The following is a 26,505-nucleotide window of genomic DNA, read 5'->3' on the forward strand; positions in this document are numbered from 1 at the left end:
AACATCTCGGTGCACATGGGTTTCTTAGGAACTGCGTGCTCCGCCGCCAAATGTTGCAGTTAATACCCTCAGTGTGATTGAATCTCATTCCTCCTCAGGTTGTACTTCAACTTGAAAAGAAGCTTTTTAATTATATTAATCAAGATGTTTTCCGGGAAAACAATGGGACACGGGTAAGAAGTTCAAAGATTTTCAAAACAGACCGCTTCATTTACCTGCCTACGCTGTATTTTGAATGTTGTGTGTTTGAGGTGCAAAACGTAAAGCCAGTTTGGAATTTGTAAAGTGTTTCTTCGGAAGAGTGCAAGAATGTAGGAGAGAGAAACACAGCTGAAGTGTGCCTGGAGATTTTTTTTTTTTGTGCCCTTTTTTTTTTTTTTTCTTTTTTTTCTTTCTTTCTTTTAGGCAAACAGAAAACGGTTTCAATCACACAGACTGTCATTGTAAGGGGAACAGAGGAACACAGATGTGGTCGTCAGCGCACAAGTGTCTCCACTCCCAGGCCTGCGACGACCCTTAAAGGGCTCACACATCTCTGTAACACAAGGCTGCAAACGCTGCTCGATGGCAGGATCTCGCGTCACGTTATCCGCGCCGTCCGCCGCGAAACGGATCCTGTCTGTATAGCCTCGAGCGGGAGGCCCGGGCTCCGTTTCCGTCGTCATTAAGCCACAGCACGCCACACATCATACGTGGACCGGCCTGCGGTTGCGCGCACATTAACTGTGCACACAAAGTGAACGTGGCTAAGTGCCTGTGATTCCCTGGCCTCTCCTCTCTGTGTGCCTGCAGGAGGGAAGACCTCCGTGTTTTTATTCCTCTGGCAGCCTGGAGCAGAAGGTGCTCTTCCAGATGGACTGCGCACAGCAAGATAGATGGCATAATGAGGCATCAGAGATAATCTAATCGTCATGGTCTAGTTAAACACACAGTGTTGTGATCCTTATAAAACAAACTACCTTTCCAAGAGGATAAATGTCCCTCTACAGCGTGTTCAAAAAAAAAGAAAAAAATGAATCCGTGGCATCCTTCATCAAGTACTAGACTTGTACCGGCTTGACAGAAATTTAATTCCAGCCAGCTCTTGAAAATAATTATTGTATTTTGAGAGGAGTAATCATTGGTCGGGACATGATTGAATGTGTCCATGCCTATTGACTTTTCCTATGATTTATAGGTTTGTTTAGTCGATATTCCCATCGAAATTGTATAATTAATTATCCGCCGTGCTGTCAGGCTGGGAGGATAGAGAGCCCTGATGAGTATTTGGGAAGATTAAATTTCCCTGGCTGTGGAGTCAGGGGTGAGGAGCGAGCGCTGGGGACTGCAGGGGTCTGCGGGCACGGGGGGGGACCCCCAGCGGCTCGCCTCCCACCTGTCTCCCTCGCAGCGATTGATTTTGTTTCAGTATCTCTTTATTTTAACTTTATCTGTGTGGTGTCTGCATGCGTGCAAGCGCTCCGTGTCCAGCGCCCGTGATGAACCTCCCTGTCACGCATGGCTCTCCTAGGCGCGCTCTCGGCGTACACCCAAGACTTCTCAAGCAGCCGTGGTGCAGAGCAGGGCAAGCAACCGCTCAACTTGGTTAATATGTTTTTTCTGTCGGAGGCCAAAGCGGCAATACAGCCGCATTCGGAATAAAATCGCACCTTAAGGGGGAAATGTGCAGCTTTCCGCATAGCCCAAGTGTCAGTGTTAGGCTGTCAGGCTGTGGCACGTGCTTCTGCAGTGCTCCGAGTGCCGTTTATCTCATGCATCTTGTCGGGGGGTATTGATTGCCACCTTAAACTAAAGCTCTACCTGCATCCTTTGAACACATGTGATCTCCCTTGGTCTTTGTGCCTTTCTTTCTGCATGCAGTGGCTCAGCAGCTGGTTCTGCTTTTCTCTTTTCGGGCCCTCTTAGACTGTATGTAAGGAAGCGTCCATGAAAAATTGCTGTGTGTGTACATACACAAATATATGTCAGTTACATACAATATATAATATATACACACACACACACACACACACACACACACACGCATACATTATTATATTTCCATAGGTTTTCTATTGAACACATTTGTAGCAAAGGCAGTAAAGACTAAATGAAAGTCTGCGTATGCAATGTGAGCTATAGGATCTGAGCCTCAAGTTAAACTAGCTCCGCTTTGTCTTACGGCAAGTAAGAGTTTTTTTTTTTTTTTTTTTTTTTTATTATTTTTAAAACTCTCCGTATTAACAACGCAGGCATGAGGGAAATGTGTCCTTTGGGCTTTTGTCAGGTTTGTTTGTTTTGATGGAATCGCTCATCCTTCAGCCGTTCCGATGGAAGCAGCAGTATATCGCTTCCACACAAAATAATGAGCGTGGCATAAAAGAAAGAAAAATATGGCCCTTCAATGAAAGCAAAGTATGAAGTCAAAAATAAAATTAAATGACCTTTCAACTCTGTCCTTATTGATGACTTTTAATGCCAGCAGAAGACATCAGAAGGATATTTGACAGACGTATAAATCAAAGCACAATTATGGCTCTGGACAGCTTGGCAGGTCAGGTCAGGGAGACAGTCAGCAATGAAGCTTTTTATACCTTTTCCAACAAATTCCCTCTATCCACAATCCATCCGCCTCTGATTTAGGGCTCTGTGTTTATTGAAGTGTAGTGAGAAATTTCACCACGTGTCATTTTAAGGGACCTTTTTAATTCTTTTCCCCACCTCTGCTCGCACTTTTGCCCTGAGTTTCGACCACTGCAGTGTGGAACTTCAAGGTCATTTCCAGCTGATAAAGTACAGCAGCTTTATACAGCAATGAGCCCTTGAACCCATATAAGCAGTGATTTTACTGCTGACCTATCAGACCAGCAAATCATTATGCTTAATTGACCCGAGATGAAATGTAGTGTGAAATTTCAGCCCCTGGCTTTTTCACTCATCTAAATGAATAACTCAATGTTCACTTAAGGCTGTAACACATCGCAGGAACACAAATGGTTTTAAAACTTGTTTTTTTTTTTTTCTTTTTTGTAAATCATTCTCAACAGGGGTTAGATGAGCACGTGTAAATTGCTATTTCTTCTGCTGTGGAGTATCTCTGGGAGAGACGTGTACAGCGACGCACGCGGCCTCCGTCCGTGCTCATAAACAATGTGTCATTGGGAGGGTGGCGCGCGGCACAGCGTGCCCCATTCCTCATTCACAGCCCGAGAGGTCTCCAGTGACCTCGACAGCGCCAGTTTGATGAATGCTGCAGATCTGCCCCCCTGAACCTCAAACCCCCCTCCGTCCGCAGACTGCAGCTCCTCTGGAGCAACGGATGACATTCTCCACCAGAAGCACACGCATGCGTGCACACATGCGTCGTGAACCGCTTCACGGAGACACATAATTAAGAACGCGTGCCCATGCACTGCCTTCCGCATACGGTATATGCTCTCGTATACACTTTACATACGGCGAAGGCCAGACACACGCTGTTTGTGGATTTTTGATGGATGGATGGTGGTTGTTGTTGTTGTTGCCGCCGCCGCCGTCAGCTGTGCTGGACCGACGTGCTTCTCTTTCCTGGGGTCTCACTTTGGGGTGGCGTTGATGCCGGCGCTCACTGGGCTTGGTTTATGGCATGCACGGTGTCACATACAGTATGGAAAGAGCACATATTCTAGTCCTTCAAGTCAAGGCACTTCTGTTGACAATGGAAGGTGTATTATTTATACCGTGGTGTTACTTATAAGGTAATGATGTTCCTATTCATGGACTTCAGGAAAGAATCATTGGCACAAATGTGAAAGGATGGGTTTGAGTCACATTACAGTAATACAGTACCTGGGTAATGAAGCGCGTTACCAAAAGTATTGTGTGTTATGCACTCATGAGACATAAGATTATATTAAATTATGAGGTCACTTCTTCACCGTTATTCAGCTTGAAAATCCACTCGTGATGATTGCCCCTCTTACTGTTTTAGCATCATTGCCACACCATAATTGAGCCATATTGTCTCCTGCTATGTTGACAGTACTTTATGTCAGGTCATCACAACAGCGATACCTACAGTATCACGTGTCTTTGCTCTAGTGTGATGTTTCCACCACCTTTTTTTTTGCTCGTTTATTAAATGACTTGCTTGGTTGGCAGTGCGGACATTTGTCGAGAGCAAATCTTCTCAAGCGTCTCCTGACGCCTACTGGTCCTTTGGGAAAGCAGTGATCCAGGTGTCTCTGCTACCTGTGATTCTCACAGATAATTAATGTGTACAAGTAACTACTAATTGCACTTTTCAGTAATGATTTATGAGGTTTCAGAAGGAGGGGGGGCAACGAGAGAGAGACATCATGTGATACCAGTGTGAGCACCAGTGGCTCCTGCAGTCACAATCTCTGCAGCTGGGAGATGAGACATGATTGATGGAGTGCGGGCAAACATGGCCCAGTCGCAGAGATGAGGGTTATGGAAAGGCCCCTGCTGGCCTGCGCTGTGCTGGACGTGATACTTCAGCAGAGCTGCTCTGGAATTGGACTGGGCCAGACAGCGCACACACGCACGCACGCGCACACGCACGCATACGCATGTACACTATGAATGTAACCACCAGTGCTACACTGTGTGGCAGCTTCTCAACCCCAAGACATTCTTAGCAACTATTGAAGAAATAAACACTTTCATGTATTCAGGGGCAGCAGGTAGCACAGCGGGCAGAGCTGTCGATTTACACCTGAAGGATCCAGGTTCAAATACCGCCTCTTGCTGTAGTACCCTTCAGCAGGGTGCCCTTCCTGGTTTGCGCCAGTAAAAAAAAATATCCAGCTGTGTAAATGGGTACATTATTGTAAGTAGTTTAACACTTTAAAGTTGCTTTGGAGAAAAGCATCAGCTAAATGTATAAATGTAAATTCATTTATTTAACCCTTTTTACAGTTGTAACATAAATTGTAAATCTGTGCATAAATCTTTAACCTTTACTCAGCCATTAAACACTCAAGAATAAAACTCTGTAGCAGGAATACTTGACCCGTACAGTCTGTAGCAAACAGCTTACTTTACTCTCTCATAATTTGACTTTGGTTTTTTTCCCCCCCCCCTGCAGCTTTTAGAGTTTGACAAAGAGCTGTCTGTGTTTAAGGATCGGCTGCATGAACTCGATATCTCTTTTCCTCCCAGGTAAGGTATCTTGTCAAGCATTTATACATCATTAATCACAAATGTGTATATAAACAGTTAATGAAGTAAAAAAAAAAAATATATATATATATATATAAAATGTTTTTTTTGTTTCTTTTTTCCAGTACAATTGTAGCAGCACTCAGAAGCCCACAAACTAAGGGTCATTTTGAGCATCATTTACTACCAATAGTTTTGAACTACAATATGCAAATAGCTCAATTTCTTTCACACACACACACACACATTTTCAGAACCGCTTGTCCCATACGGGGTCACGGGGAACCGGAGCCTACCCGGCAACACAGGGCGTAAGGCCGGAGGGGGAGGGGACACACCCAGGACGGGACGCCAGTCCGCCGCAAGGCACCCCAAGCGGGATTCGAACCCCAGACCCACGGGAGAGCAGGACTGCGGTCCAACCCACTGCACCACCGCACCCCCTTCCAATTTCTTTCATCACACCGTAAAACTTTCAGTCACTTGTTTTGGTTTTGTAAATGCACTGAAGCAGAATGCAGGCTGACATCGCCCATTTCATTGTCGGAGCACGATGCACATTGCCATTGTCTATATGATTGTCTGATGACTAATTTTTCCTCTCCCCTAGTTGAGATGTTTTTGATACATTATCCTTTTCTTTTTTTTTTTTTTTTTTAATTATGTTATCATAAAATCATTACCTCTGTATTCATGGGTTTTCTTCAAACTAAAAGATTCTTTGTCCCAAATACAAATCCCTGATGAAGAGGCAGCAGCCTTTTCATGACCTCTGTGGAGTTTTCCAGATATTCTGTAGGTGATGCACCACTCGTTCCGATGGACAATGAATGCAAAACTTTCCCGAAAATTGAACCAAATTCATTAACGAGGAAGGAAGTGCGCAATTCAGTGTACCGCGGTATAGGCGCCGCTTGAACATAACATTGAGATGTGGTGGAAAAATACAGCAGTGCCAGTAGAGGAGGGTATTCGGCTTTCCCCTGCTCCTCAAACAAATGAATTTGCAATTAGCCCTTTCAAAAATCGAGTGCAAACAAATGATTAGCTACGTGGAATATGTTTTGGAGCTGGTACGATAATGGCAGTTGACCTTTGGCGCCAGTAGTGACTCAATCAGTGCAGATAATGAAAAGCTGTAATCAAACAATAATCACTTGATAAACTGCAGTCGTGTCGCCGTGTGTGTGTGTGTGTGTGTGTGTGTGTGTGTGTGTGTGTGTGTGTGTGTGTGTGTGTGTGAGGGGGTGGGGGGTGGAGGGGTCAAGGTTCTGGCAGCTGTGCAGTGTTTTTAAATAGCTCCTTGTCTTAATCACCATGCTGATTTACATGGCTTTGCATAAAAGACAGCTGGATTTATCATCATTTCACATTTAATCCTCGAGCGACACTGCACAGGTCTATTAAAGTGTGGAATAATTATTTTGAGAAAAGTCATAGCTGAACTGAGTGTGTCTCAGGATATGAATTAGCGGATGGCTGTTATGCTGTGTATATATGGAAATCAAATGGCATGTTTTGTGTAGTGCTCTTTATGACATAGGTTGCCAGTAATCATTGCCCCTCCCAATCCATTCACGCTGCTACACACCCACGGTTTACGACAGGCCTGAAATCTCCTTTTTAGTCCTTTGCTTGTTTTCTCAAGGAAGATAAAGACCATTTTCCTTTATAAGTCGTATTTGTTTGCTGAAATAAGAGCGCGGTATTTGGCTGTCATGTATCGCAGCTGATGCAAGTCATAGTAAGTGAAATGTACACTTTATCTTAAGTCCTTTTCTCCGTCGCAGAATTCTTTCCTTCATGTTGTACAGTGCACCACCTGTACTGACCGCTGCCTGCAACTCAGTGACTAACATCTGCTTTTTACTTCCAAATTCTATCTATCTCTTGCTCGACAATAATAATTTTTTTAATTAGAAAAGGATAAACTTATTTGCCTTCTGCCACAGTCATCCTTCGCTGTGTGAATTTGCAGCAGTACCTCTGAATAACTGTAGTTTCAGTTTTAATGTATTTTTTTTTAGTGCAGATGACGGTGTTTATATTACAATGTAAAAACGTGAATTTAGATAAAACATATTTCAAAGACCTGCACATTACTTCGTAGCGACTTCATTGCATTTCTCTCTATTGTTGTGTCCTAATCTGTATAGGCATGCGCAGCCGGTCCATGTACTTTCACGGCACTGTGTCGGAAAGCCGAAATAACAAGCGCGTCTCCTGTGGCTTGAACCCGGCACCCTCCGAGCATACTTAACAGCAGACTCCAGTGCCCCACGTGACACCTCCTTCTCACCGCTCTTATGTTCTGCCCATTTAGAGCTCTCGCTCACAGTTCTCAAGTCATGTACCTTCGATTTTAAATGTGCTTGACTGAGGTCTTCACAGAATCCCCCCCCTCCTCTCACTTGACAGTACTCTTGGTGCCGCCTTCAAAAAGGTCAGGAGCACCAGAAGTAAATGAGGTGCATTTTATGACTCTGCATGTTTTATTGTAAGTTCATTAGCCCTGGTCCACATCATGATCCTCTGTGTACACTGACTTCTGTTCGCACTGAATTTGTAATTAATTAGCCTTGAACTGGTTGTTTAGTGAATGAACTGCATATGAAACCTGGTGCTTGAGTTGGACACTGGCTGTAATTGTCATCCACTGTTTCTTTTTTGACTTTAAAAACACAAATACTTTCAGTTCATTTATGATTGCTGAGAATACGTACTTTGCTCTTAAATGTGATATTTCTGTGGTTAAATATACTACTTTGGTCCCCTCCCCCCACTTCGGTGTCTCAGCTGCTTAAATATAAATGAAAAGGGAAACGTGGCTTTGTGAAACCATTTAACACGATTATGCAAACAGTCATCGTGTATTTAATATGGTAGAGTTGTGGTGGTGTATGGAAAGGACAGCTTTATCGAGGCTAATCGATTACAAGTTCACTTAGATCGTTAACTGGTGTATGCAGCAGGCCACTTGGATCACCGATCCTTTCCAAGTGACTATGAAGTAAACAGTGTTTTGTCCGCCACTTGTACACCACACCATCTGCAGTGCAGTGTACGTTCCCATCTGTGGAGCGCACGCACTCGGACAAGCCCTTACAGTATTCGCATTGCTTTTTTTAAACATATTCATCAGCTGAATATTCTTGAAAAAATCTTCAAGTGACCTTTTTAGATCTCTCGTGGGTGCCTGGCTATACTGCTCGGCACTTTCAGAGCCCCGCGTGCGCTCGGCTTCCGTTCGACAGATTCAAAGCCAACCGTTCCGGCTGCAAATTTGAGCCAAGTCGTCACAGTTTAGCACCCTGTGTAACACTTGACGAAAGCTGTGAGTTACACACCTCGCACAGAACCGCAGAACTGCTTACAAGTTTGGTTTTTTATTTTTATTGTTTTTGATTGTATACCGTCACTCATGACATAAGCATTATTTTAGCATTAGTTATGTAGGTGGAGCAGGCAGTGTCTTGCTACATTCCCATGTGTTGTTTGCTTTTGAAGACTCTGGTACAAGCTGTAAATCCATATTCCTTGCCAAAGAGCTCGTCCATCACTTTGAGCCGTGACACGTCCTAGCGCCCCCTCTCCAGCGTGTGGAATTTTGCTTTCCCTTGCGAGTCTTGTCCTTGGAGCCAGCAGTGCGCCATAGAGGCAAGGCAGGCCTCCGTCACACACACGTGCGTACGCAAACACACACATGCTCAGACACACCGGCGTACAAATACATAGACCCTTCGTGGAAAACACAGGGAAGCGTAACGTAGGTATTCATGGGTGTGCAGCTCTCAGCGAAGAGCTGTTGTGGCAACGCTTACCGAAGTCGTTCTCGTCTTCGTCGAACTAAAGGATCTCGAACTGAACAAGGTACCAGACACCCTGTAGATACTCTATATTTATACACTCGATATCACGGTTTCCCAAGGAAAAGTGGGACACGTGTGCGTTGCTCTTTGGGCAGATCGAGTGGGAGAAGACTACGTACGAATGAGTGGCTCCATTCCCATGTTTCTCTGTTTGCCAAGTCTAGACAGACCATGAAGACTGAGCGGGGGGGGGGGTCACCGATTGCTGTTTAACAAGAAGGTGGAAACAGTCAAAGAACAACTTTAGCACGTTAACATACGTTTTGTGAACTCTGGTAGTGTGTGTGCAAGGAGCAATTCATGTTATCCATGCAGAAAAAATACAGAAATTATAAATACCAACATACATCTAAGATGGACTGAATGTTTTTGAAAACGTACAGCTATCTGTGGCGATAACAGTTTTGGACACCCCCCGCCAAACAAAAAAAGAAACTTAGTACAAAGACTATATCCTTTAGTGGGTCAGCACTTGAATGCTTTAGTCCTCTTGTTGACTTTTTAGCTGTAAATCATGTGAATAGAGCCTACGGTTGTGGTCTTTTCATGATTTTTATCCGGCTCCCTCTGCTACTAGTGTGCTGTTGATGTTGCTGTTGTGTATTTTTTTTTATTTTTATTTATTTATTTATTTTTTTTTTAAAAAAAAAGAAGCCTCCAAGTAGCATCAAAGGTCCTTACCCTGTCCATATGAATGAAAGGGGGAGGCTTTTAGTTTTATTTTCCATTTGACCACGGGACAATGTTATTAAAATGATGAATGCGAAGCATCGTGGGATCGTGTCGCTTGCGTCTCCCCGTGGACCCGAAGGAGCGCAAGTCCCTCCCCGGCAGCGCTGGGGGTGATGTCACCTCCTCTGACTGTGTCCTCAATGGGATTGGCAGTGCCGTCAAAGAGGAGGTGCAGCTGGTTCTTGTGCAAGAAGTAAAAGGATGTTTTTATTCGCAGCAATGTGACTGTGGGATGTTCTGTTCAGCTGGGCAGAAGCACATGACTGAGTACCCCAGATGTATTTTAATTACTTTTCTATGGCAAGGGTAAAACATGCCTTATTGTTCATTTGAGTGTGGAATAGTTCAGCTGTTATCAGCTCATGAGCATCATTGTTCTGAAGTGTGAGAGCATCAGTCAATATGGACACTTACTGGTATAAATCAGAAATTTTGAGGAATAACTACTGCAGGCAGACAGAAGGATGGACTGACAAATTACCGAACATCTGCGTCTCATCGCTTTCTCCTGCTTACTACTGAAAGGGAACCTTTGTTTAAACATATCAGAGGGAACGTTTAAATGTGTGCACAATTCCTCATCCTAATTAATTGTGAAATAGCTTTTTCTTTTTTTGTACATCGAGGATCTATCTCATGGTATACTTTGGCGGTCCGCATAGCACATGCGTAGCGTAGTGTGTGATGCTAGGAGTTGTGTGATACAGTACCAGTTCGGCACGTCTGTAAAGTAGTAGCGGTGTAACTATTTGCATATTGCCTTTTATAATAGGCACAGGGAAATGGATGCAGCAGTGGAAGGTACGACAGTGGCTGTGGCAACATAATCAAATGTGACAGAGAATAATTTTGCACAGTTGCTCTTTACGTTAATTTGACTTTAATTTCTAAGAGGCGAATGCACAAGAACTTTGAAGGGGGTTTTTCCCCACTCTGCGCCCGTTCATCCTCTTGTCCCCGGGGGGGGGGGGGGGTGTCATGTGACCTCATCCCGTGATGCCCCGCCTCCGTAACCTCGGCACATTCACACGTTATCTCTTATCTTTGCTCCTTCCCCTTGTATTCACAAGTTTATATTGCTCTCATTAAATAGTCGATTTCTCAATGGAACACTGTTTGACTTGTCACTTATTTGTCATTATACAGAACAAGATAACAGCGCTTAGCGGTTAGATAATGCGTGTTGACCAGGGACTTGGCCTGAGTCATTTTCCGCAGGCTTGTTGAGCTAGCGGGAGACAAAGCGCCAAGCCGGCTTTACTTCCTGTGCTGCCAGGGGAAACAATCACACACAGGTATCTGGAGCTTTTCTGTCCCCACCCAGCTATTTAAACAAGCACATCTATTGCTCCTTTTATTGCTAAAGGTCATTACATTGTTATTTAGTTGCTCGGCAGACACCTCAAATTGTCAAGCTACGCATTTATTTATTGTTTTCATCAAAGCCATGCGGTGATCTCGGGCCGCGATTATTTTTAACGTCCAAATAAACCATCAGAAAGCATTTAATTAATTTTAATATGCGGTCGCGTTACATGCGAGGCCGATCTGTTTCGATAGCCCTTCGGAATACTTTCTTTAAAGAGAGTCGATTGAAATGCGAGCCTCGCGACGGCGTAGCCGCTCCGTCGACGCGTCGAGTCGGGCCCCGCCGGGGACGTCGCGCTCGGCGCTGCCCTGGTGACAGGGATCAGTGGTGAAATGGAGCGTTTTCACAAACGCGCAGCTCTGATGCACAGGTGGGCAATTGTTATGTTTATCAGCTCTGCCCATTAATTAGTGTAATTACTCTTGCTGCAGGTAATACAGGCCCGATAGCAGCTGACGGCTTTCAGACTTCACACCCACCTGCTGAGTTTGCTCTCAGATAAGTTTGTAAGCGCACTAATCGGACGCATTAATCATGCTGCTGAAAGCACCACTCCGTTGTTTGTCGTTGCATTAAGGCTGTCATGTAATCTAGCGTGATGTCGCCAGGGGAAGTCGGGCTGCCTGTACATCTGCGCTGCGCTGCGCTTCATCCTTGTGGTCACCGGCAGGGTGACCAGGGCACGGCTGTCCCCTGGGAGTTGCCCTATTGCGTCCCGTTAGAGGTCAGAAGTGTTTCTAGGAAATCTGTAGGAATGACCAGCAGCGCTCCTGCACCGCTCGTGTCGGGAATGCGCCCGAAACGGACGTGGCCGGGTCTCCCCCGGCACTTCTTCGATTGGCGGGACCGCCTCGGTCGCTGAATGTTTCTTGTCTTCACGCCGCAGCACTTGCAATTGGGGCTCTTTGTAAAGCTGGTCAAAAGTGACTGTGCGCACAGTCAAAAACTGGATCTTATTACTTTCACCTCGTTGGAATATTTGAGTCCTGTGCTACAAAATCTCACTCACGTTTTCTCAGTATTAATCCATGTATATCTGTGTGTGTCTGTCTTTCGCATACGTAACTGCTGCAGCATCTTGTGTTTTTGCAGAATATTATTTCACAATCACCTTTTGTGTTTTGAGGTCTACCAAGTTCTTTGCAGTCATTTCATTTTTAATGGCACCCTACTAAATAAAAATCGATAGATGGATAGATAGATAGAGAGATGGTCATGGTGTGCTTGTAAAGTGTCCCAAGCTGAAAGGTCAAATTCCAAGAGTATTTGAGAACAGGAATTCAGACTTTCGTGCGCTGTTCATTAGGTCGATTAACAACGAGCTTCCACGTATTCGCAGTTTGTCGCTTTTCAGCTAAGGGGGCTGCCGCTAGTGGTGCGCAGGCGTTCACTTGTTACAGCGGCAAGAAGGATGAGTTCCGTGCACTTGAGCAGCTTGAGCATAACCCGCAGCACTCGGAAATCAAACGTACAAATTACCAAGAGAGAACTTGTTTGAAATATACTGGGGGATGGAAGTGGACTCGACCAATTTAGTCGACACGTCGATAACTTTAGTCTCCACCCCTTCTCGTTCAAAATCACTCCTCCCCCCCATGTTTGGATCCCTCTGTTGTAGTTCTTCCGTTCTTATCCTTTGCTTTCATCCCAAGCATCACTTCAGTTCCTCTTTAACATATTAAAACAGGCAGCCCAACCCCATGTTGAAGAGCCATTAAAGCCACCTTGGAATGCTCACTTCGTAAGTCTGCAAACCCAGTTCTTGTTTGCTGACCCTCCCGAGGACCGACCGACACCTCCTTCCTTTTCACCTCTCCATGCTGAGACCCTTGACCCCACTGTGGTCACAGTTGCCATGGCACTACTGTAACAGCCAAAAAGAAAAGGAGCAGCTGTTTCAGACTCCGTCTGGAAGCTCTACTGCTTGCCCAATGAACGTGGTGAACATGGTGTTTGCTTCTGCTGTCTTGGCTGTATGTTTGTAGGAAAGCAGAAAGTTTTCATCATGTATGAAAGCCATTTAAGCCGCTCGAATTACACTAACTCATAACTGACTGCGAACATATCTGGAGGATGTATTCGTTTCTACCTGCTATTTCAGGCTGAAGTGTGAAAAAGATTTACTGATGAGTGCGCTCGTGTCCTTTTTACATCTTGTGTGTATTTCCTCATGGATGTGTTTGACAAAACGGTATTGATTGAGACTCTGGCACATGCCCTAGTCTGCACAAGCAGCGAGGAACTGCAATGGTTAATTGGATCGTCATTGTTCAGATATGTTGCGCTATGAGATAGTTACGGATTGGATTTTCAATAATGTAAATCTGTTTTGGCTCGAAGAGGTGTAGAAAGAACTTAAATCACTGGATTGTTCCTCCCATTTCCAATACAATCTGGGCTGGCTGTTTGCCACAGTCTTAATCCGTTTTTGATGGCCGTGAATCCCGCGTGTGTGTGTGTGTGTGTGTGTGTGTGTGTGTGTGTGTGTGTGTGAGAGAGAGAGCGAGAGACACAAGTGCAGTCCACATCTCTGTTTGCTTACAGTGTCTTACAAGGTGCTGCTCCACATGATGTCGCTCCCATTCATGCTTTCTTCTCACAGTACAGTACTGGCATGACACGGTGGGGGTGGACATGTCCCCACAACATTCACACACACCTGCTGTGTCCTCCCCCATGTTTGCCTGTAACTCCACTGAACATTGTTTGTTATTTTCAGTCCTCTGAAACGTGACAAGTTGTTCAAGCACGGTGTTACAGTAGTGAAATTTGCAGCCCAGAATGACGAGTTTCTTTAAACAATGCGAACTGGAGGATTTGGGGGGCAAAGTGGAATCGCTACGTTTTTCTGTTATTTATCTCACTTTAACGTTGTGGCGTGTGTCTCTTGCGTCCAGTTATCCGTACAGTGAAGACACCAGTCAAGGGAAGCAGTACATGAATACACGGTGCCCCGCCTGGTGTGACCGCATCCTCATGTCCTCCTCTGCCAAGGACCTCGTTTTAAAGGTAACCGTGGGCCGTCCTGCCATGTGCCTTAGCTGAAACCTGGCCGTTAACACTCATGTGGCCTCCTGTTTACCCCACATCTGCTTTGGTGAATTAGTGAATCCCTTTGTTATTTACCTGGTTTTGTATTCAGTGCGACTGTCTGTTTCAGCTGAGGCCTCGATTTCTGCTTCATCCATGCAAAAGATAAGAATGACCTCCTATGAACTCTTTGCTTCATTTTTCAAAAAAAATTCATACACAGACACCTATTGGGTTTTATGTCTGATATTTCATTTCTTTGGAAAGCATGTCAGTGAGAAAAGAAGGATCTCAACTGAGGAAGACTTTCTGCCTGTGAACTGTATTCCTGCTTTTCTCTGACATGCCAGGCTGTTTCAGTTATCTCTCGGTATAATAGGTCAGTGTGGTAAAAGAAGCAAAAGTACACAAAGCTTATAAATACATAATAAATGACTACAAAATAAGGATGTCATAATGATGACTAACTGCTCGTGTAAATGTACATAATACTTTTGCCCTGCGGTAGCACTTGTGTAGATACCGGCTGATCACAGTTTATGTATTGGCTGCTGCCACTAGGAGATGGCAGAACCGAACAAGATCTATAGTCATCAGAAAATGTTTGATGACCTAAAGGAAGAAAAATATTTTACCGCCTATAGACTGCCATCAGCCACATTTAACGACAAAGAAGTATTCAGTTTAAAATAAACGCCATAGAATAGAAATATAGAAACAGAAATCTGAAACTGCAGAAGCTGATATTATGTGCACATTCTTCTAGTCTGATAAATTTACAATGACTGGTCTGCCACAGGCACATATGCTCAGTCGCTTGTTATTCGTGTTACATCTTATGAGCTTTCGCACACGTCTGTGTGCACTATGTATGTGTCCGCGACCGCTGTAAATCTTAAGTAGATGGGGCCGGTGTATGGAACCGAGGAAACTTTTTTCTTCGTCTTCCACTTCAAACTGAGCTTAAACATAAAAGGTTACCTACTCGAAAGTATGTGCATGGGAGCTGGTGAAACATGGCACTTGTGATTTTCGGCTCTTCTCAGTAGCCGGTCTGTGTGCTTTTTTATGCTAATGAGAGACTTGCATAAAGGCAGGCTCAGAAGCTAACTTTACCTCTGTAGGTGCCATCCTAGGTTTCGCCCGTCTGCCCTTGAGCGACACTGTCCTCATACTACTCGATACCGAGTCTCTGTCTGTCTACCTTCCTCCACCCCCTCGCTCTGTCCTGTTCCTTTTTTTTCCTGTTGTTGTCTTTTCTATCCTTCTCACTCCCCCAGCCCTGCCAGCCACCGCAGATGGAGATATTGCATGTGTGAATATTCATATGCGGAGATAAGCCGAGTCCACACAGGCAGTATATATTGCAGCCCTTATTGAGTGCCAGTCGTGCGTGTGAGCGCCGCGAGGCCTGCGGCTCCTAGCTTTATAAAGCTGGAGAAATCGCTCTCCCTCTGTCTGCTACCGAGAGTCAACAGTGTCTCACACACACATCCAGGCTGGCACCGTGCACCCACACACATCTGCCTCCGTCATCCCCGCCCATCGAAACCAGCCTAATATTTCACACGCAGAGAAATCTGCACCCCTTTCAAATGTGATGCAGAACTACGGACGCAACAAAATCATGCAGGTGTCTTTGATGGTCTGTTTATGTTCAAACGTACACGTTCAGGAATAATGTAACCGGTTTCTAACGTAACGAAATCTTTTGGAAAAAAATGTCATCGGAAACTACATATTGAGCAGTGACACTGGGAGATCACCATGAAGACTCGTCTGTCACCCTTTGGGCTTGGAGGGGTTAACAGATGTTCTCATAATTTGAGAAGTTATTTCGCATGAAATTAGTTGGTTGCTATGCCATGCTCTGTGTAAACACCTTTTCAATGAATGCTATGTTTATAAAACATCTTTAAACATTGCTTGATAGTAAATAGGTTCTGACTGATTTGAAAATTGATTAAAATAATAAGGCTGTCCTCTGAGCAGGATGTAATTTTAAAAGATATGTAGAGTAATAATATTTAACATTTAGTTTAAAGTGAATTGATTACTGAATGTAAGTAGTTCTTGGCAGAATAAAAAGTACATGATCTTGCTCATGCTGTGCCATTAATGAAGAAGCCAGTTTCACTGGCTAACAACAATTATACCTAAACATAATCCTTGAACAAATAATAGGAAAAAAACAAATAGGAAAACTGATATGAACCACTATTTTTGCTTTTAATGGCATTCTTCTGTTGTTGTTGTTGTTGTTGCCAAAAAAGAAATTTTTCACAGATTTATAACTAATAAATAAGTCTGGAAAGAGACTAATATAATAAATTGTATGAAATCTCTTTCAGCGGAAAGTTTCCAGTCAATAGAAAATTTATGATCATGAGACAACGCTTTTAAACTACATTTAAACTGAAAATATCTAATGAAAAGCTTTTGTGTCAGTGTAAAATATCCAAATATTATGAATATGCAAAGTACTCAAATGTGTTCACTATACTGTATATCTGAGGGATGTTGTCCTGAGTTTAATTCTAATCCATGGCAATTCAAGTAACTTTTTTCTAATATACAAGACACCAGTTATGTTTTTGAAAGCAATGAAGTACCTGCATATATAAGTGTGCACTTCATATGACCATACATCACTTGACTGACTATGAACTGTATGAATTTTTCACCCTTTGTAGACTGAAAGTGAATGGAACCTGTTAACCATTTGAATTGTCAGATGGTGGATTCTGCACGGTCTCAGGGGAAGAAGCCCAGTCATGACAGTGTGTGAAACTAAAATGTAAAAGTACATCCCAAAAAACCCATGACATGTTACGTTAAAGTAAATTGAGTGCCTTTGATACATCCTAACATGAGCTTCTATTCAATTTAAGGTCAATTAGCCCTCTTTAATTCTCTTATTGCCTTTCAGATGAGTCTGAGAGCACTTTTACAATAAATGTGGGTGCCTTGCTTCATCTCAGCAGTGTTTATCACACACTTTTCTGGGCTCAGTGTCTTTCAGTTTAACTTTTTAAAGTGGTGTTACAAAGAGAATATGTGGAGTGTTGTAAGAAACCCTGCCCTTTACAAACTGTATAAACAGCTTCTCTATTGTTAGCCTCAGTGAACATAGATTTTCGTTGCAAATACAATATAATTCTGGGAATGGGTTTTGAAAGGGATGGGAGGATGACAAATGTTTGGTCATATTGAACGAGCACGCACGCACGCACGCACACACTCATATTACTTAACTCTATATTGTGGCTTTTAATTGCTAATTGCTTGTAATGTAGGGCCCAACTGTGAGCATCCCAGCCCTCTAATGTGTGAATGTTCACAGATGAGCTCATTGAGCCCCACGCACACACAAGGAACCACAGATTGTAGAGACATGGGGCTGTAAACAGCCTTCACGGCGCATCATCTATCATGGCACGGTCCGTTAACTTGCCATCATGTTATTTTCTGCTTCCCGAGCCCTAACACACCAAAGGTTGCCCGCTGCCTGGGCGGCGCTTCGTCGGCGCGGAGCACGCGGTAATGAATGCTCACCCGAGTGTGTGCTTGTTTCTGCCGGAAAGCCCTGGTAATTTGTTTATCTGTCTAAAGATTATGCAGCCCGAAAAATCCACAATTTTATGCTGCCTTTATAAATGATCAAGTCTCCGTTTGATGAATGTATCCCAGCTCTTAGAGTCAGTGGCACGATGCTCCCCAAACATATTGGAAAGTGCTGATGCATGCCTGACGAAAAGGTAATATTTGTGTTCCAGGCCTGCTATTGGTTTGCTGCCGTAGTGGTGACCTTAGACTCTGTTACTGGTTTGAAGTTAATTTGATTTTAAGTTTATGGCTCATTTTTTTTATTTTCTTTTGTCCTTAAGAAGGAGCACATCTCACCTAGTCATAGTCGTGTGCAGCCTGGTGACTTTTATGTGTTTATCTGTTTTATGTGAAGGGCATTTAAAAAGTCTTTAGATACAGCAGAAAATGTACTCTGAAATATTCAAGAATGAAGCCTAGAATCTGTATACCAGATGCACATAATATTGAAATATATCAGTGAAGGGGGGGGGGTCCTCAATTTAAATTTTTCAGAGTCAGTTTACAAAATTTTAATTTCCTTTGCAAGGTTTAATTGCTCCTTTAATGAGATTACATCATTATAGTAATGTGCACTGCCACAAAATTAACATTCAGTAAAACTCATAAAAATGACCTTTTTTCTTCCTGATTATCAATTTGTCAGTGATTTTCCTTTGAGCAAAATTCTAAAGTTAGGTGCTGGGGTAAAATTGTGTTTTTAATGTGTTTTCTCTTTAAACTTCCAGCCCGAAAATGAGGACAAAGCTGTGATCTATGATAATATAGGGCCCAACGTCTGCATGGGGGACCACAAGGTACCATCAACATCCATCTTTCTCCGTGTGTCCGCTGTCCAGCTCTCAGTCTGTCTGTCTGTGGGAAACGGAATTTATCTTAGTCTGTTGTCACTCTTGATTTTTATTTGATGATGTTTTTCTCTGTTAACATGTAAAACAGTATGAAAATATATTCTAGAAGTCTTTAATATTAAGAACCAGCCACCAACAATCAGTTAAGTAAAAAAAAAAAAAAAAAAAAAACTATATATATATATATAAAATTTAGAAATCTGCTATATGGTATTTGCATGCGGAAATTTTTGTCCCATTCATGCAATCCACTGAAATATGTGTAGGGCATGAATTTTGCACTGACTAGGGGCTAAATTTTTCAGGCATTTTCAACAAAATGTACCATTTTTTTAAATTTAATTTCTTAATTTTTTTTTGAGTGGAAAAAAGTTTTTGGTTTTGAACTTCACAAAAAGCTTAAGTCTCTAATATTTTTAAAAGCTTCTCAGATAGTAAGATATTTGTCCAGAGTTGAGCATTAAATTTGTTTAGAGTTTTATAAAAGGTGGTGCCTCCTGCAATTTGTTAAAGGCCTTCAACAAGCTTGAAAAGAGTGCCTATAGTTCACGACAGTGTGTGGCAGGCACCTGTAAACACCTCTTAGTGTCATTCCAAACCATTTCAGAATCAACCCATTATCCTTAACGTAACACTAATATTTAATTTGTTGTTCCTATTTTTGCTTCTATTACATATTTTCTTAGTGCTTACTCTGCAGTATACTTTCACCCTGTGAATACAAATTGTTTCTCATATTTAATTTTTTTTAACCTTGCATTTCTATGTTAAGTTCAGAACTATGATTGCCATTGTTTATATTGCTTCTGTATTCATCTCGTTCTTGTGACCTCAAATAGAGTTATTTATAAGCTATGGCCTAAGACATAACATTGCCCTTAAAGCTGTGACACATCACAAGTTTCATTACTGTAAACGATTTGGATTGCATCAGGCACGGCTGAAAAACATTTGTGTCAGTAATTAACAAGAAGGTTTTCGTTATTAGTTTGTAATAGTTTAAAGTTCTCCAACAGCGTTCTGTCTATAAACTGAGAAATACTGCTAAATTCTCAACATGCATATACTTGTTGTGCACGTTTGTCTGCAGCGTATCCTGTTTGTTTCTGTATGTGTAATGTGCTTCCACACTTGACCCTTGGGTGTAAGCAACATTATTATTAACACACGCTTGTGTGCCGATCTCTTTTTCAGCCCGTCTTCCTGTCATTTCGAATAGCAGCCGGGGCAGGTAAACCTAATGCAAATAAGCACAAGTGTTGTGTCGTGCAGTGATGTCGTGGTAAATATTTTATTCTTCTTCTCCTCTTTGTTATTTCCTACTTTGAATTATTTCTGCATGATACCATTGAACAAGATATAGCCTTCTGCTGCTGGTTGTTAGCATGCTTTTGGTTTTCCAGGTAAGCGGTGCCAAAGAGTTGAGAAGATATTGCAGGAAGACCCCCTGTGACAACACAAGTTAGAAAACACCAGTCTATGAAAAACACAAGAATCTGTAGAGTCTTTGCAGCAATGCTGACAAATCGAGTCCTTCACCCCCACACCGGTAGACTACAGTTTGCTCACAGTGCTTCAGGACACCAGGACTTTGCTTAAAATTTTCGGACTTTTCTCAAGAAAAGACCTTACTTACCTCACCATCATCTCTTTCCCAGTGTCAGAGCCCAAAATGTGGACTACTCTTTTTCACATCACAATGTTGTTGCCAAAACTCTAATAGAAATCCGAAATACTAAATATTTTAGATACCGTATTTACGATTTTTAGAGATGTCTCTACATAGAATATACTTCCATACAGTATGTAAGATGTTAAAAAAGTAAAAGTGCAATGCAAAAACTTGTATATCTATATTGGTAGGTTTATTTGTACATTGGATTGTATATGTAGACGTATTGATGGTTTTAATGCCGTTTTCTTTTCTTCGACCAAACTTTCTGGTCACTGTGCTAGAATAGATAGTTACGTTCATTTCGACGGTTTTGTAATTGCTGATTTGTGTGCACACTACACACTGCCATGCCTAGCACTTATCAGCTGCTTTTCTTTTTTTGTATACTTAAAAAGTAAGGATCATTTTAATTCTTACCAAAATTGTATGCTGAAATAAGGATATCTTACGATATGTCTGCTTGGATGTCCTATCAGACCTTAAGACCTTTTAAATCTAGCTATTTTAGATTTATAATATAGCCCACCATGGGTGATTTAAGCAGTGCCATAGATCATGCAAGTATATAAGATATAATATTGTTTATCATATATAGCAGTCTCACTTTATTATTCTTAACTTATTTTCTATGTAATAATATTATGGCTCTGAATGTGATGTTTTTCGATAGGCTTGGGTATCTTTTAAAGATTTGTAAACTGTTTTTGTCTATTTTTGTTACTGCATAATGGTGCCAAGTATTCTGTATAAGAACGTCGTGTCACAAGACAACACACAAGAAACGGTTTAAATGATCCAACGGTAGGTAAAGATATGTTCAGTTTAAATTGTAAATAATTCGAAAGAAAGGTAGAAAAAAGAATAGCTTTTTCATTCTATTCTCTAGCCATCTGCGAACCCTAACTTAAGTGCTCTGTTGCGAATACTTTTCTCTTAAATCTCATTTTACGACATTAAGCAGCGATTAAGGAGCCTTTTTCGATTAAATTAATTGATGTAATTCAGTACACTACATTTAGTACACGGGCTGTGTGAAACCGTTCGACTGAGTCTTGATTTTCTTTTCTGTTATTTTATTTTCGTCAAAGTGACTACGAGCGGAGATGATTTTGCCTCAGATTTCATGTGCTCTTCTTGGTGGTTTGACGTTCGCTTGGCGGGCGAAACGGCTCGCGGGCTCTTTTGCAGGTCACGTGACGGCGTGGAGACGCTGCGCGCGGTTTCCGCTCATTTTCCTCAAGTTGATAGAGATTCCACCCCACGGACTACATGGCCTCGCGGCGGTTGTGTGGCTCTGAAGCAATAAACTGTTAGAATTCAACTGGTGTCTCGTTTGAGTCTGAAGCACCTTCAATCATCCACATCTGCGTCGTCATCTGCATCGTGTTTCTGTGCACTTGACCTCGTTCGCTTCCGTGCTTCTCTGCTCTCTAGTCTCTAGACTAGTCTACTAGGAGGTTTCCTCGCGGTCGCAAAGGCAAAGCGCCCGGCAGCCAAGCCAAGACACCACGATAATGATTCGCATGGCGCTCCGCTCGAGAAAATCAGCTTTTCTTTTTCTCCTACCGCTTCCTACGTCTTATTAAGCCGCTCCTCGACAGACTAGAGCATCGCTTATTTTCGGGGAACGTCTTAACACAACGAGCAGCCGTTCAGAGAGAGACTCGGAGAGTGGCTCTGTCGGTGTATTTTTCTTCTTCAGTCAGTGAAAACAAGCATATTAATATTCACTTTATTAATATTCATTGGTTGCCTCTATTTTAAAATTGGAAGAAAATCATTTCACCGAGTACCGTTAAATTCCGCACGTAGTTTCTGCAGCACTCTTTGTATTGTGAAAACGAAAACTTTATCGAAAATTTAATTTAAAAAAAAAAAAAAAGTCTAATTGTAAAGTTTGCCTAAAGTATTAATTTTTCAAATCGACTAATACGTGTTCGCGCCGGCAATTGTGTCCCTTATGAAGGGTATAGAAATTAAGACTGCGGTCTCCCCTTAATCGAAAACGTGTATGGGGAAAATGCATGTTCATTATTTAATATAATTCTAAAACAAGTAATGAAAATATTTAGAATTACTAAATAATTATGATGGTAAATGTGTATTACTGTAACTTAGAAAAGACTGGAATTAAGTATTAACCATTATAAAACTACATACTTCTAAATGTAGCGTCTGTTAAAACGAAAATGCAGGTACCTGAAAACTAAAGACAGCAAATAAACCGTGTAAATAAAATTGCATTAAGCAATTAATTTCATGGTACTACAACGTTTAAACCAATTATATGTAGTGTTTGTTTAGGCTGCGTTTAATTAAAAAATACTGCAAGATATTTAAAACAAAAGCTTGTTAAATAATTTATTGATAATACAAAGATTTTTTTCCTTCCTAACTTAATGGAAGCAATAATATTCTCTTATTCCAACATAAACAATAATTCAGTCTTGGTTTTGTTTGGTACAGTAGAAACATAATTTCCTCAAATGAAACAAAAAAAAACTGTCTACATGAAAAATGTTGAACAAAACTTTTACATCATAATTTACAACATTTGCACTTTTTACACCATGAATTTGCGTATTTTTTTTAAAAAAAAAAAAAAAAAAAAAAAAGAAAAAACTGAACTGAGAATTGCTTGTTAGGTGACATGTGGAGCCTCTGAACATCAACGTGACGAAAATGTTTGCATTCGGGGGAAAGAGGCGCCTTCCACGTCCCGGGGTGCGTTTAACACATAACTTATAATCATGTAGTAAAAAATATATACATCTCACTTACATTATGGTCTGTACAGCTTATATGTCATATTTCCGATCTTTGAGCGTTGAAATACCCTGGTTTGTTTTAGCTTTTGAAGCCTCGTCAGACGCACAAGTCCCGCCACTTTTTCAACGGTCGTCACGAGGCGTCCGAGCCGTTGCTGCACGGGCTGATGAGCGACATGTTGGCCGCTTTGTGCTTTTTCAGCAGTCTCGTTATTTTCTCGTCGTCCGAATTCGGGTCCAGAGGTTTGTTGTACTCGTCCTCGTCCTCGTTGTCCGAGCTCTCCTTCATCTTCTCCGTCTCCGAGTCGTGCTTCTTCTTGGCCGTCGCCATTTCGGCGGCGTGTCGCTTCCGCCACTTGGTCCTTCTGTTCTGGAACCAAACCTGTTGATAGAGAACGGTGGCGGGGGGTCGGACGCGTTAAAGAGTCTCGAAAAGCCTCTCGATGTCGCTGCGTGATTCGGGTTGAAACCGACCCGTGTTCGAAGAAATTACGTCAACGTTGCTGATACTTTGCTGCGTTACCACCAGGAATACTGTGTATATTAGTGAGTCTAATGTTCACAAGAAAGAAATCAGTTTTACGCAATCATGAAAAGTGTAAAACATAAATAATGTAGTACTGTGTCTGCAAATAATGAAGTATTGTTAATACCTAGTAATAATAATACTAATAATAATCATGTGCAAATAACGTCAGTGGTAAAGTACTAAATAAAAATGAGTACCGGCGGAGGGCCGAACCGAGCAGCGATTTACCTTGACTTGGCTTTCGGTCATTCCTAAGGAATAAGCCAGTCTGGCCCGCTCGGGTCCCGCCAGGTACTTGGTCTGCTCGAAAGTTTTCTCCAGAGCGAAGATCTGCTGTCCTGAGAAGGTGGGTCTCGAGTGCTTCTTCTTGCCGTCCTTGTCCAGCATCACGTTGCTCTGAGCTGCAACACGCGACGAGCCCCGTTTTACTTACACTCACGGACTGACTCAGGTAAAGTTAAAAAAGTGCGCTAGGCTACACTACTACACTACAGGTAGTACAGCTCCGCAACTAACAGCAACAACAAGTACAACAACAACAACACTCGTCTCCCGGCCTCTCTACACAAGTAGCGGCACTTTCACTTGCCGTTTACGCACTAGTTTGCTTCGGCAGAACGGCACGCGCCACGGCAGAACTTTCTTGCCGACATAATCATGTTATTAGAATTTTGTGCCATGAATCATTCTTTCATTCATTGTTACTGCGACTGAGCGCGCGACACCGGGCACTTCTACATGGGAGACGCCCCCCCCCCCCCCTCCCACGAATCCATGAAACCAAGTTACGTTTTTTTTAATCATTCATGTTTCATTCCCCACAACAGTACTTCTGTACAACAAAATCATGTTGCGAAGAGAAGCTGTGCTTCACTCAGCGGTACTTTGTGTGTGTGAGAGAGAGAGAGAGAGAGAGAGAGGCGACAGTGAGTGAGTGAGTGACTAACCGGGACAGGGCACCCGCGGGTCCCTCCACGGGGAGCTCTGCATCACCCCGGGCCAGAATATGGGCGCCCTCCCCGGCAGCTCCGTCAGCGGCTTCGGGTACCGGGACACGGCCGCCGGGTTGAAGTACATTCCTGCGGAGCCGGCGAGCCCATTTATCCGCGGAAATCCCGAGAGCAGCTGTCCGGCGGCGGTGGCGGCAATCGGTCTGCCCAAGATGTCGCTTATTCCATGTGGCGTCCCCAAAGCAGGCAGCTGCGAGTTGAGGTTGCCGAGCGACGGCGCCTTGAAGCCCGCGGGGCTCTGCAGCGAGTACGGGAACAGGGAGCTCTTCATCTCCGTCATGTTGTGTAGAGCCGCCAGCGGTGTGCTGCCGAGCACGAACGCACTTTGCCGATTAGCATCCATCTGCCCCACAGCTAACATTGGTGAGCATGGACCGCCCGAATGCGCGACGACGCGAAATTGCCCCAATTATTAGTTTAGTCCACGGATGTCGGCCGTCCTGGACGCGCGGATCCTCGGCGGCGGCGGCACTGACTTGCGGCGCGGCGCGGCTCGAGCTCCTCTCTGACTGGGAGGACTTAGTTTCCTAACTTACGAACTTGTTGTTGTACTTCAAAATGAACACAAACGTTATTAAATGGAGTCTCTTGCGCGTTTACCGTGTGGCTCCACTTTCGGTATCCGTTCGGAAGATGCAGGAACAGACGATGTAGTTGTTTTTTTTTTTTTTTTTTTCTTTTCTTTTTTTTTGCAGTTTGGATGCTGAGGAACTTCGGTCCACTTTCCTCCTAAATGGACCTGGGCTGCGGCGTGCGCGCGGCGGGGCGCGCTGATATCCGCGCAGCCACCTGCATGCGCCTATTTCCCATTGGACGAGGGCGAGGGACGGCGCTCGCTGATTGGACAACAGGGACTCCAGTGCTTTGCATGCACATCACTTTGACAAAGCCGCACTCCATCAAGCTCTTATTGTACTACTATTAATGACGCGTCCTACTGTAGAAATCATTGTTTCTTCATTTGAAAAAATATATATTTACTTTATAACCAATTACCGCTGACGAAGTAAGTACATTAACCTCAATGTGACTGCTGCAGCATCATTTCATTTATTGTTAAACTGAAAGACTGACGATAAGAGCCATATTTTTTTTTTTTTTTTTTTACAGAAAGCATGTTTTTTTGTTAATCGCCAATTTAAAGATGCTACATAAGAACATTTGAAGTCGTCATAATTTAAAAACAAATTGCAAAGAAATCCAAAACACTGTGACAACGTGGAACTAAAGTTATTCGTTTTACAAGTATTTAACTGAATATTCGCTATTACTGCACACATTACACGGAGCAATACATCTGTTGTGATGCTAATATTGTAAGTAAATAGGCAGCATAACGCGATATTTTATCGAATTAGTAGTTGGATGTATACGGCAAATACGACGTCCTTTTAAAACGTACCCATACCTGCCTTCTAATGAAGCATTTAAAGTACAAAAATTTCTATAATTTCAGTTTTATTTCTCTGTGAAGTCTTGTACCTCCAGTAGACAGATCAGATCGTATAGGCTCTCCTTTTTAATGAATGCAACTATTGCTCTCGTGTTTTATCTGAATTATTGTGTGTGAGGACAGCAGGAGGCCTTCGCCATCATCACACTGAGTGCTGCTCTCTGCCTCTCTTTCTAATATTTTATGGAGATGTGAAGATGTTGTTGCCATGATATATGATCGAGCAGGAATTTAAAAGGCCTAGAAAAGGCACAAAGGATATTATAATATAACGAAAACAAAATCATATAATTCCGTTTTAAAGTAAATGTATTTTAATTGTTTGGATTACATTTCTTAGAAATATTTACACTGCAAAGTCTCTACTGCACGATGACTGTACTAAGAAAATAATACCAAATATAAGCAGTAGCACAACAACCTTCATTTCCATCACAATATTTAACATGACATTTTTGTGAGTTTATGTTC

The 26,505-nt window shown here is 42.7% G+C and overlaps 2 protein-coding genes across 6 annotated transcripts in view; one reads left to right on the forward strand and one right to left on the reverse strand.

The window, feature by feature from the left end:
- The window catches only part of inpp5a (inositol polyphosphate-5-phosphatase A), a 113,845-nt gene extending 92,250 nt beyond the window's left edge, over window positions 1-21,595 (forward strand). For 3 of the 5 annotated variants that reach the window (XM_018738081.2, XM_018738083.2, XM_018738084.2), the window contains exons 12-17: window positions 99-173; window positions 5,069-5,142; window positions 14,010-14,121; window positions 18,477-18,545; window positions 19,794-19,830; window positions 20,003-21,595. In XM_018738081.2, coding sequence (XP_018593597.1) covers window positions 99-173; window positions 5,069-5,142; window positions 14,010-14,121; window positions 18,477-18,545; window positions 19,794-19,830; window positions 20,003-20,052 — 417 coding nt within the window. In that variant the 3' untranslated portion in view covers window positions 20,053-21,595. Of the gene's footprint in view, window positions 1-98; window positions 174-5,068; window positions 5,143-14,009; window positions 14,122-18,476; window positions 18,546-19,793; window positions 19,882-20,002 lie in introns of all 5 variants that reach the window. The other 2 variants (XR_001965434.2, XM_018738082.2) reach the window with 2 other exon arrangements.
- A 1,312-nt stretch (window positions 21,596-22,907) lies between these two features.
- Window positions 22,908-25,573, reverse strand: nkx6.2 (NK6 homeobox 2). The gene is made up of 3 exons (XM_018738050.2): window positions 24,519-25,573; window positions 23,800-23,972; window positions 22,908-23,424 (listed from the first exon to the last, which is right to left on the reverse strand). Exons 1-3 carry the CDS (start codon window positions 24,940-24,942, stop codon window positions 23,176-23,178), a joined length of 846 nt encoding a protein of 281 aa, XP_018593566.2. The 5' UTR covers window positions 24,943-25,573; the 3' UTR covers window positions 22,908-23,175.
- Window positions 25,574-26,505: the final 932 nt, after the last annotated feature.

Source organism: Scleropages formosus, chromosome 8 (genome assembly GCF_900964775.1).
Source record: "Scleropages formosus chromosome 8, fSclFor1.1, whole genome shotgun sequence".
In the NCBI taxonomy this organism is placed as follows: Eukaryota; Metazoa; Chordata; class Actinopteri; order Osteoglossiformes; family Osteoglossidae; genus Scleropages; species Scleropages formosus.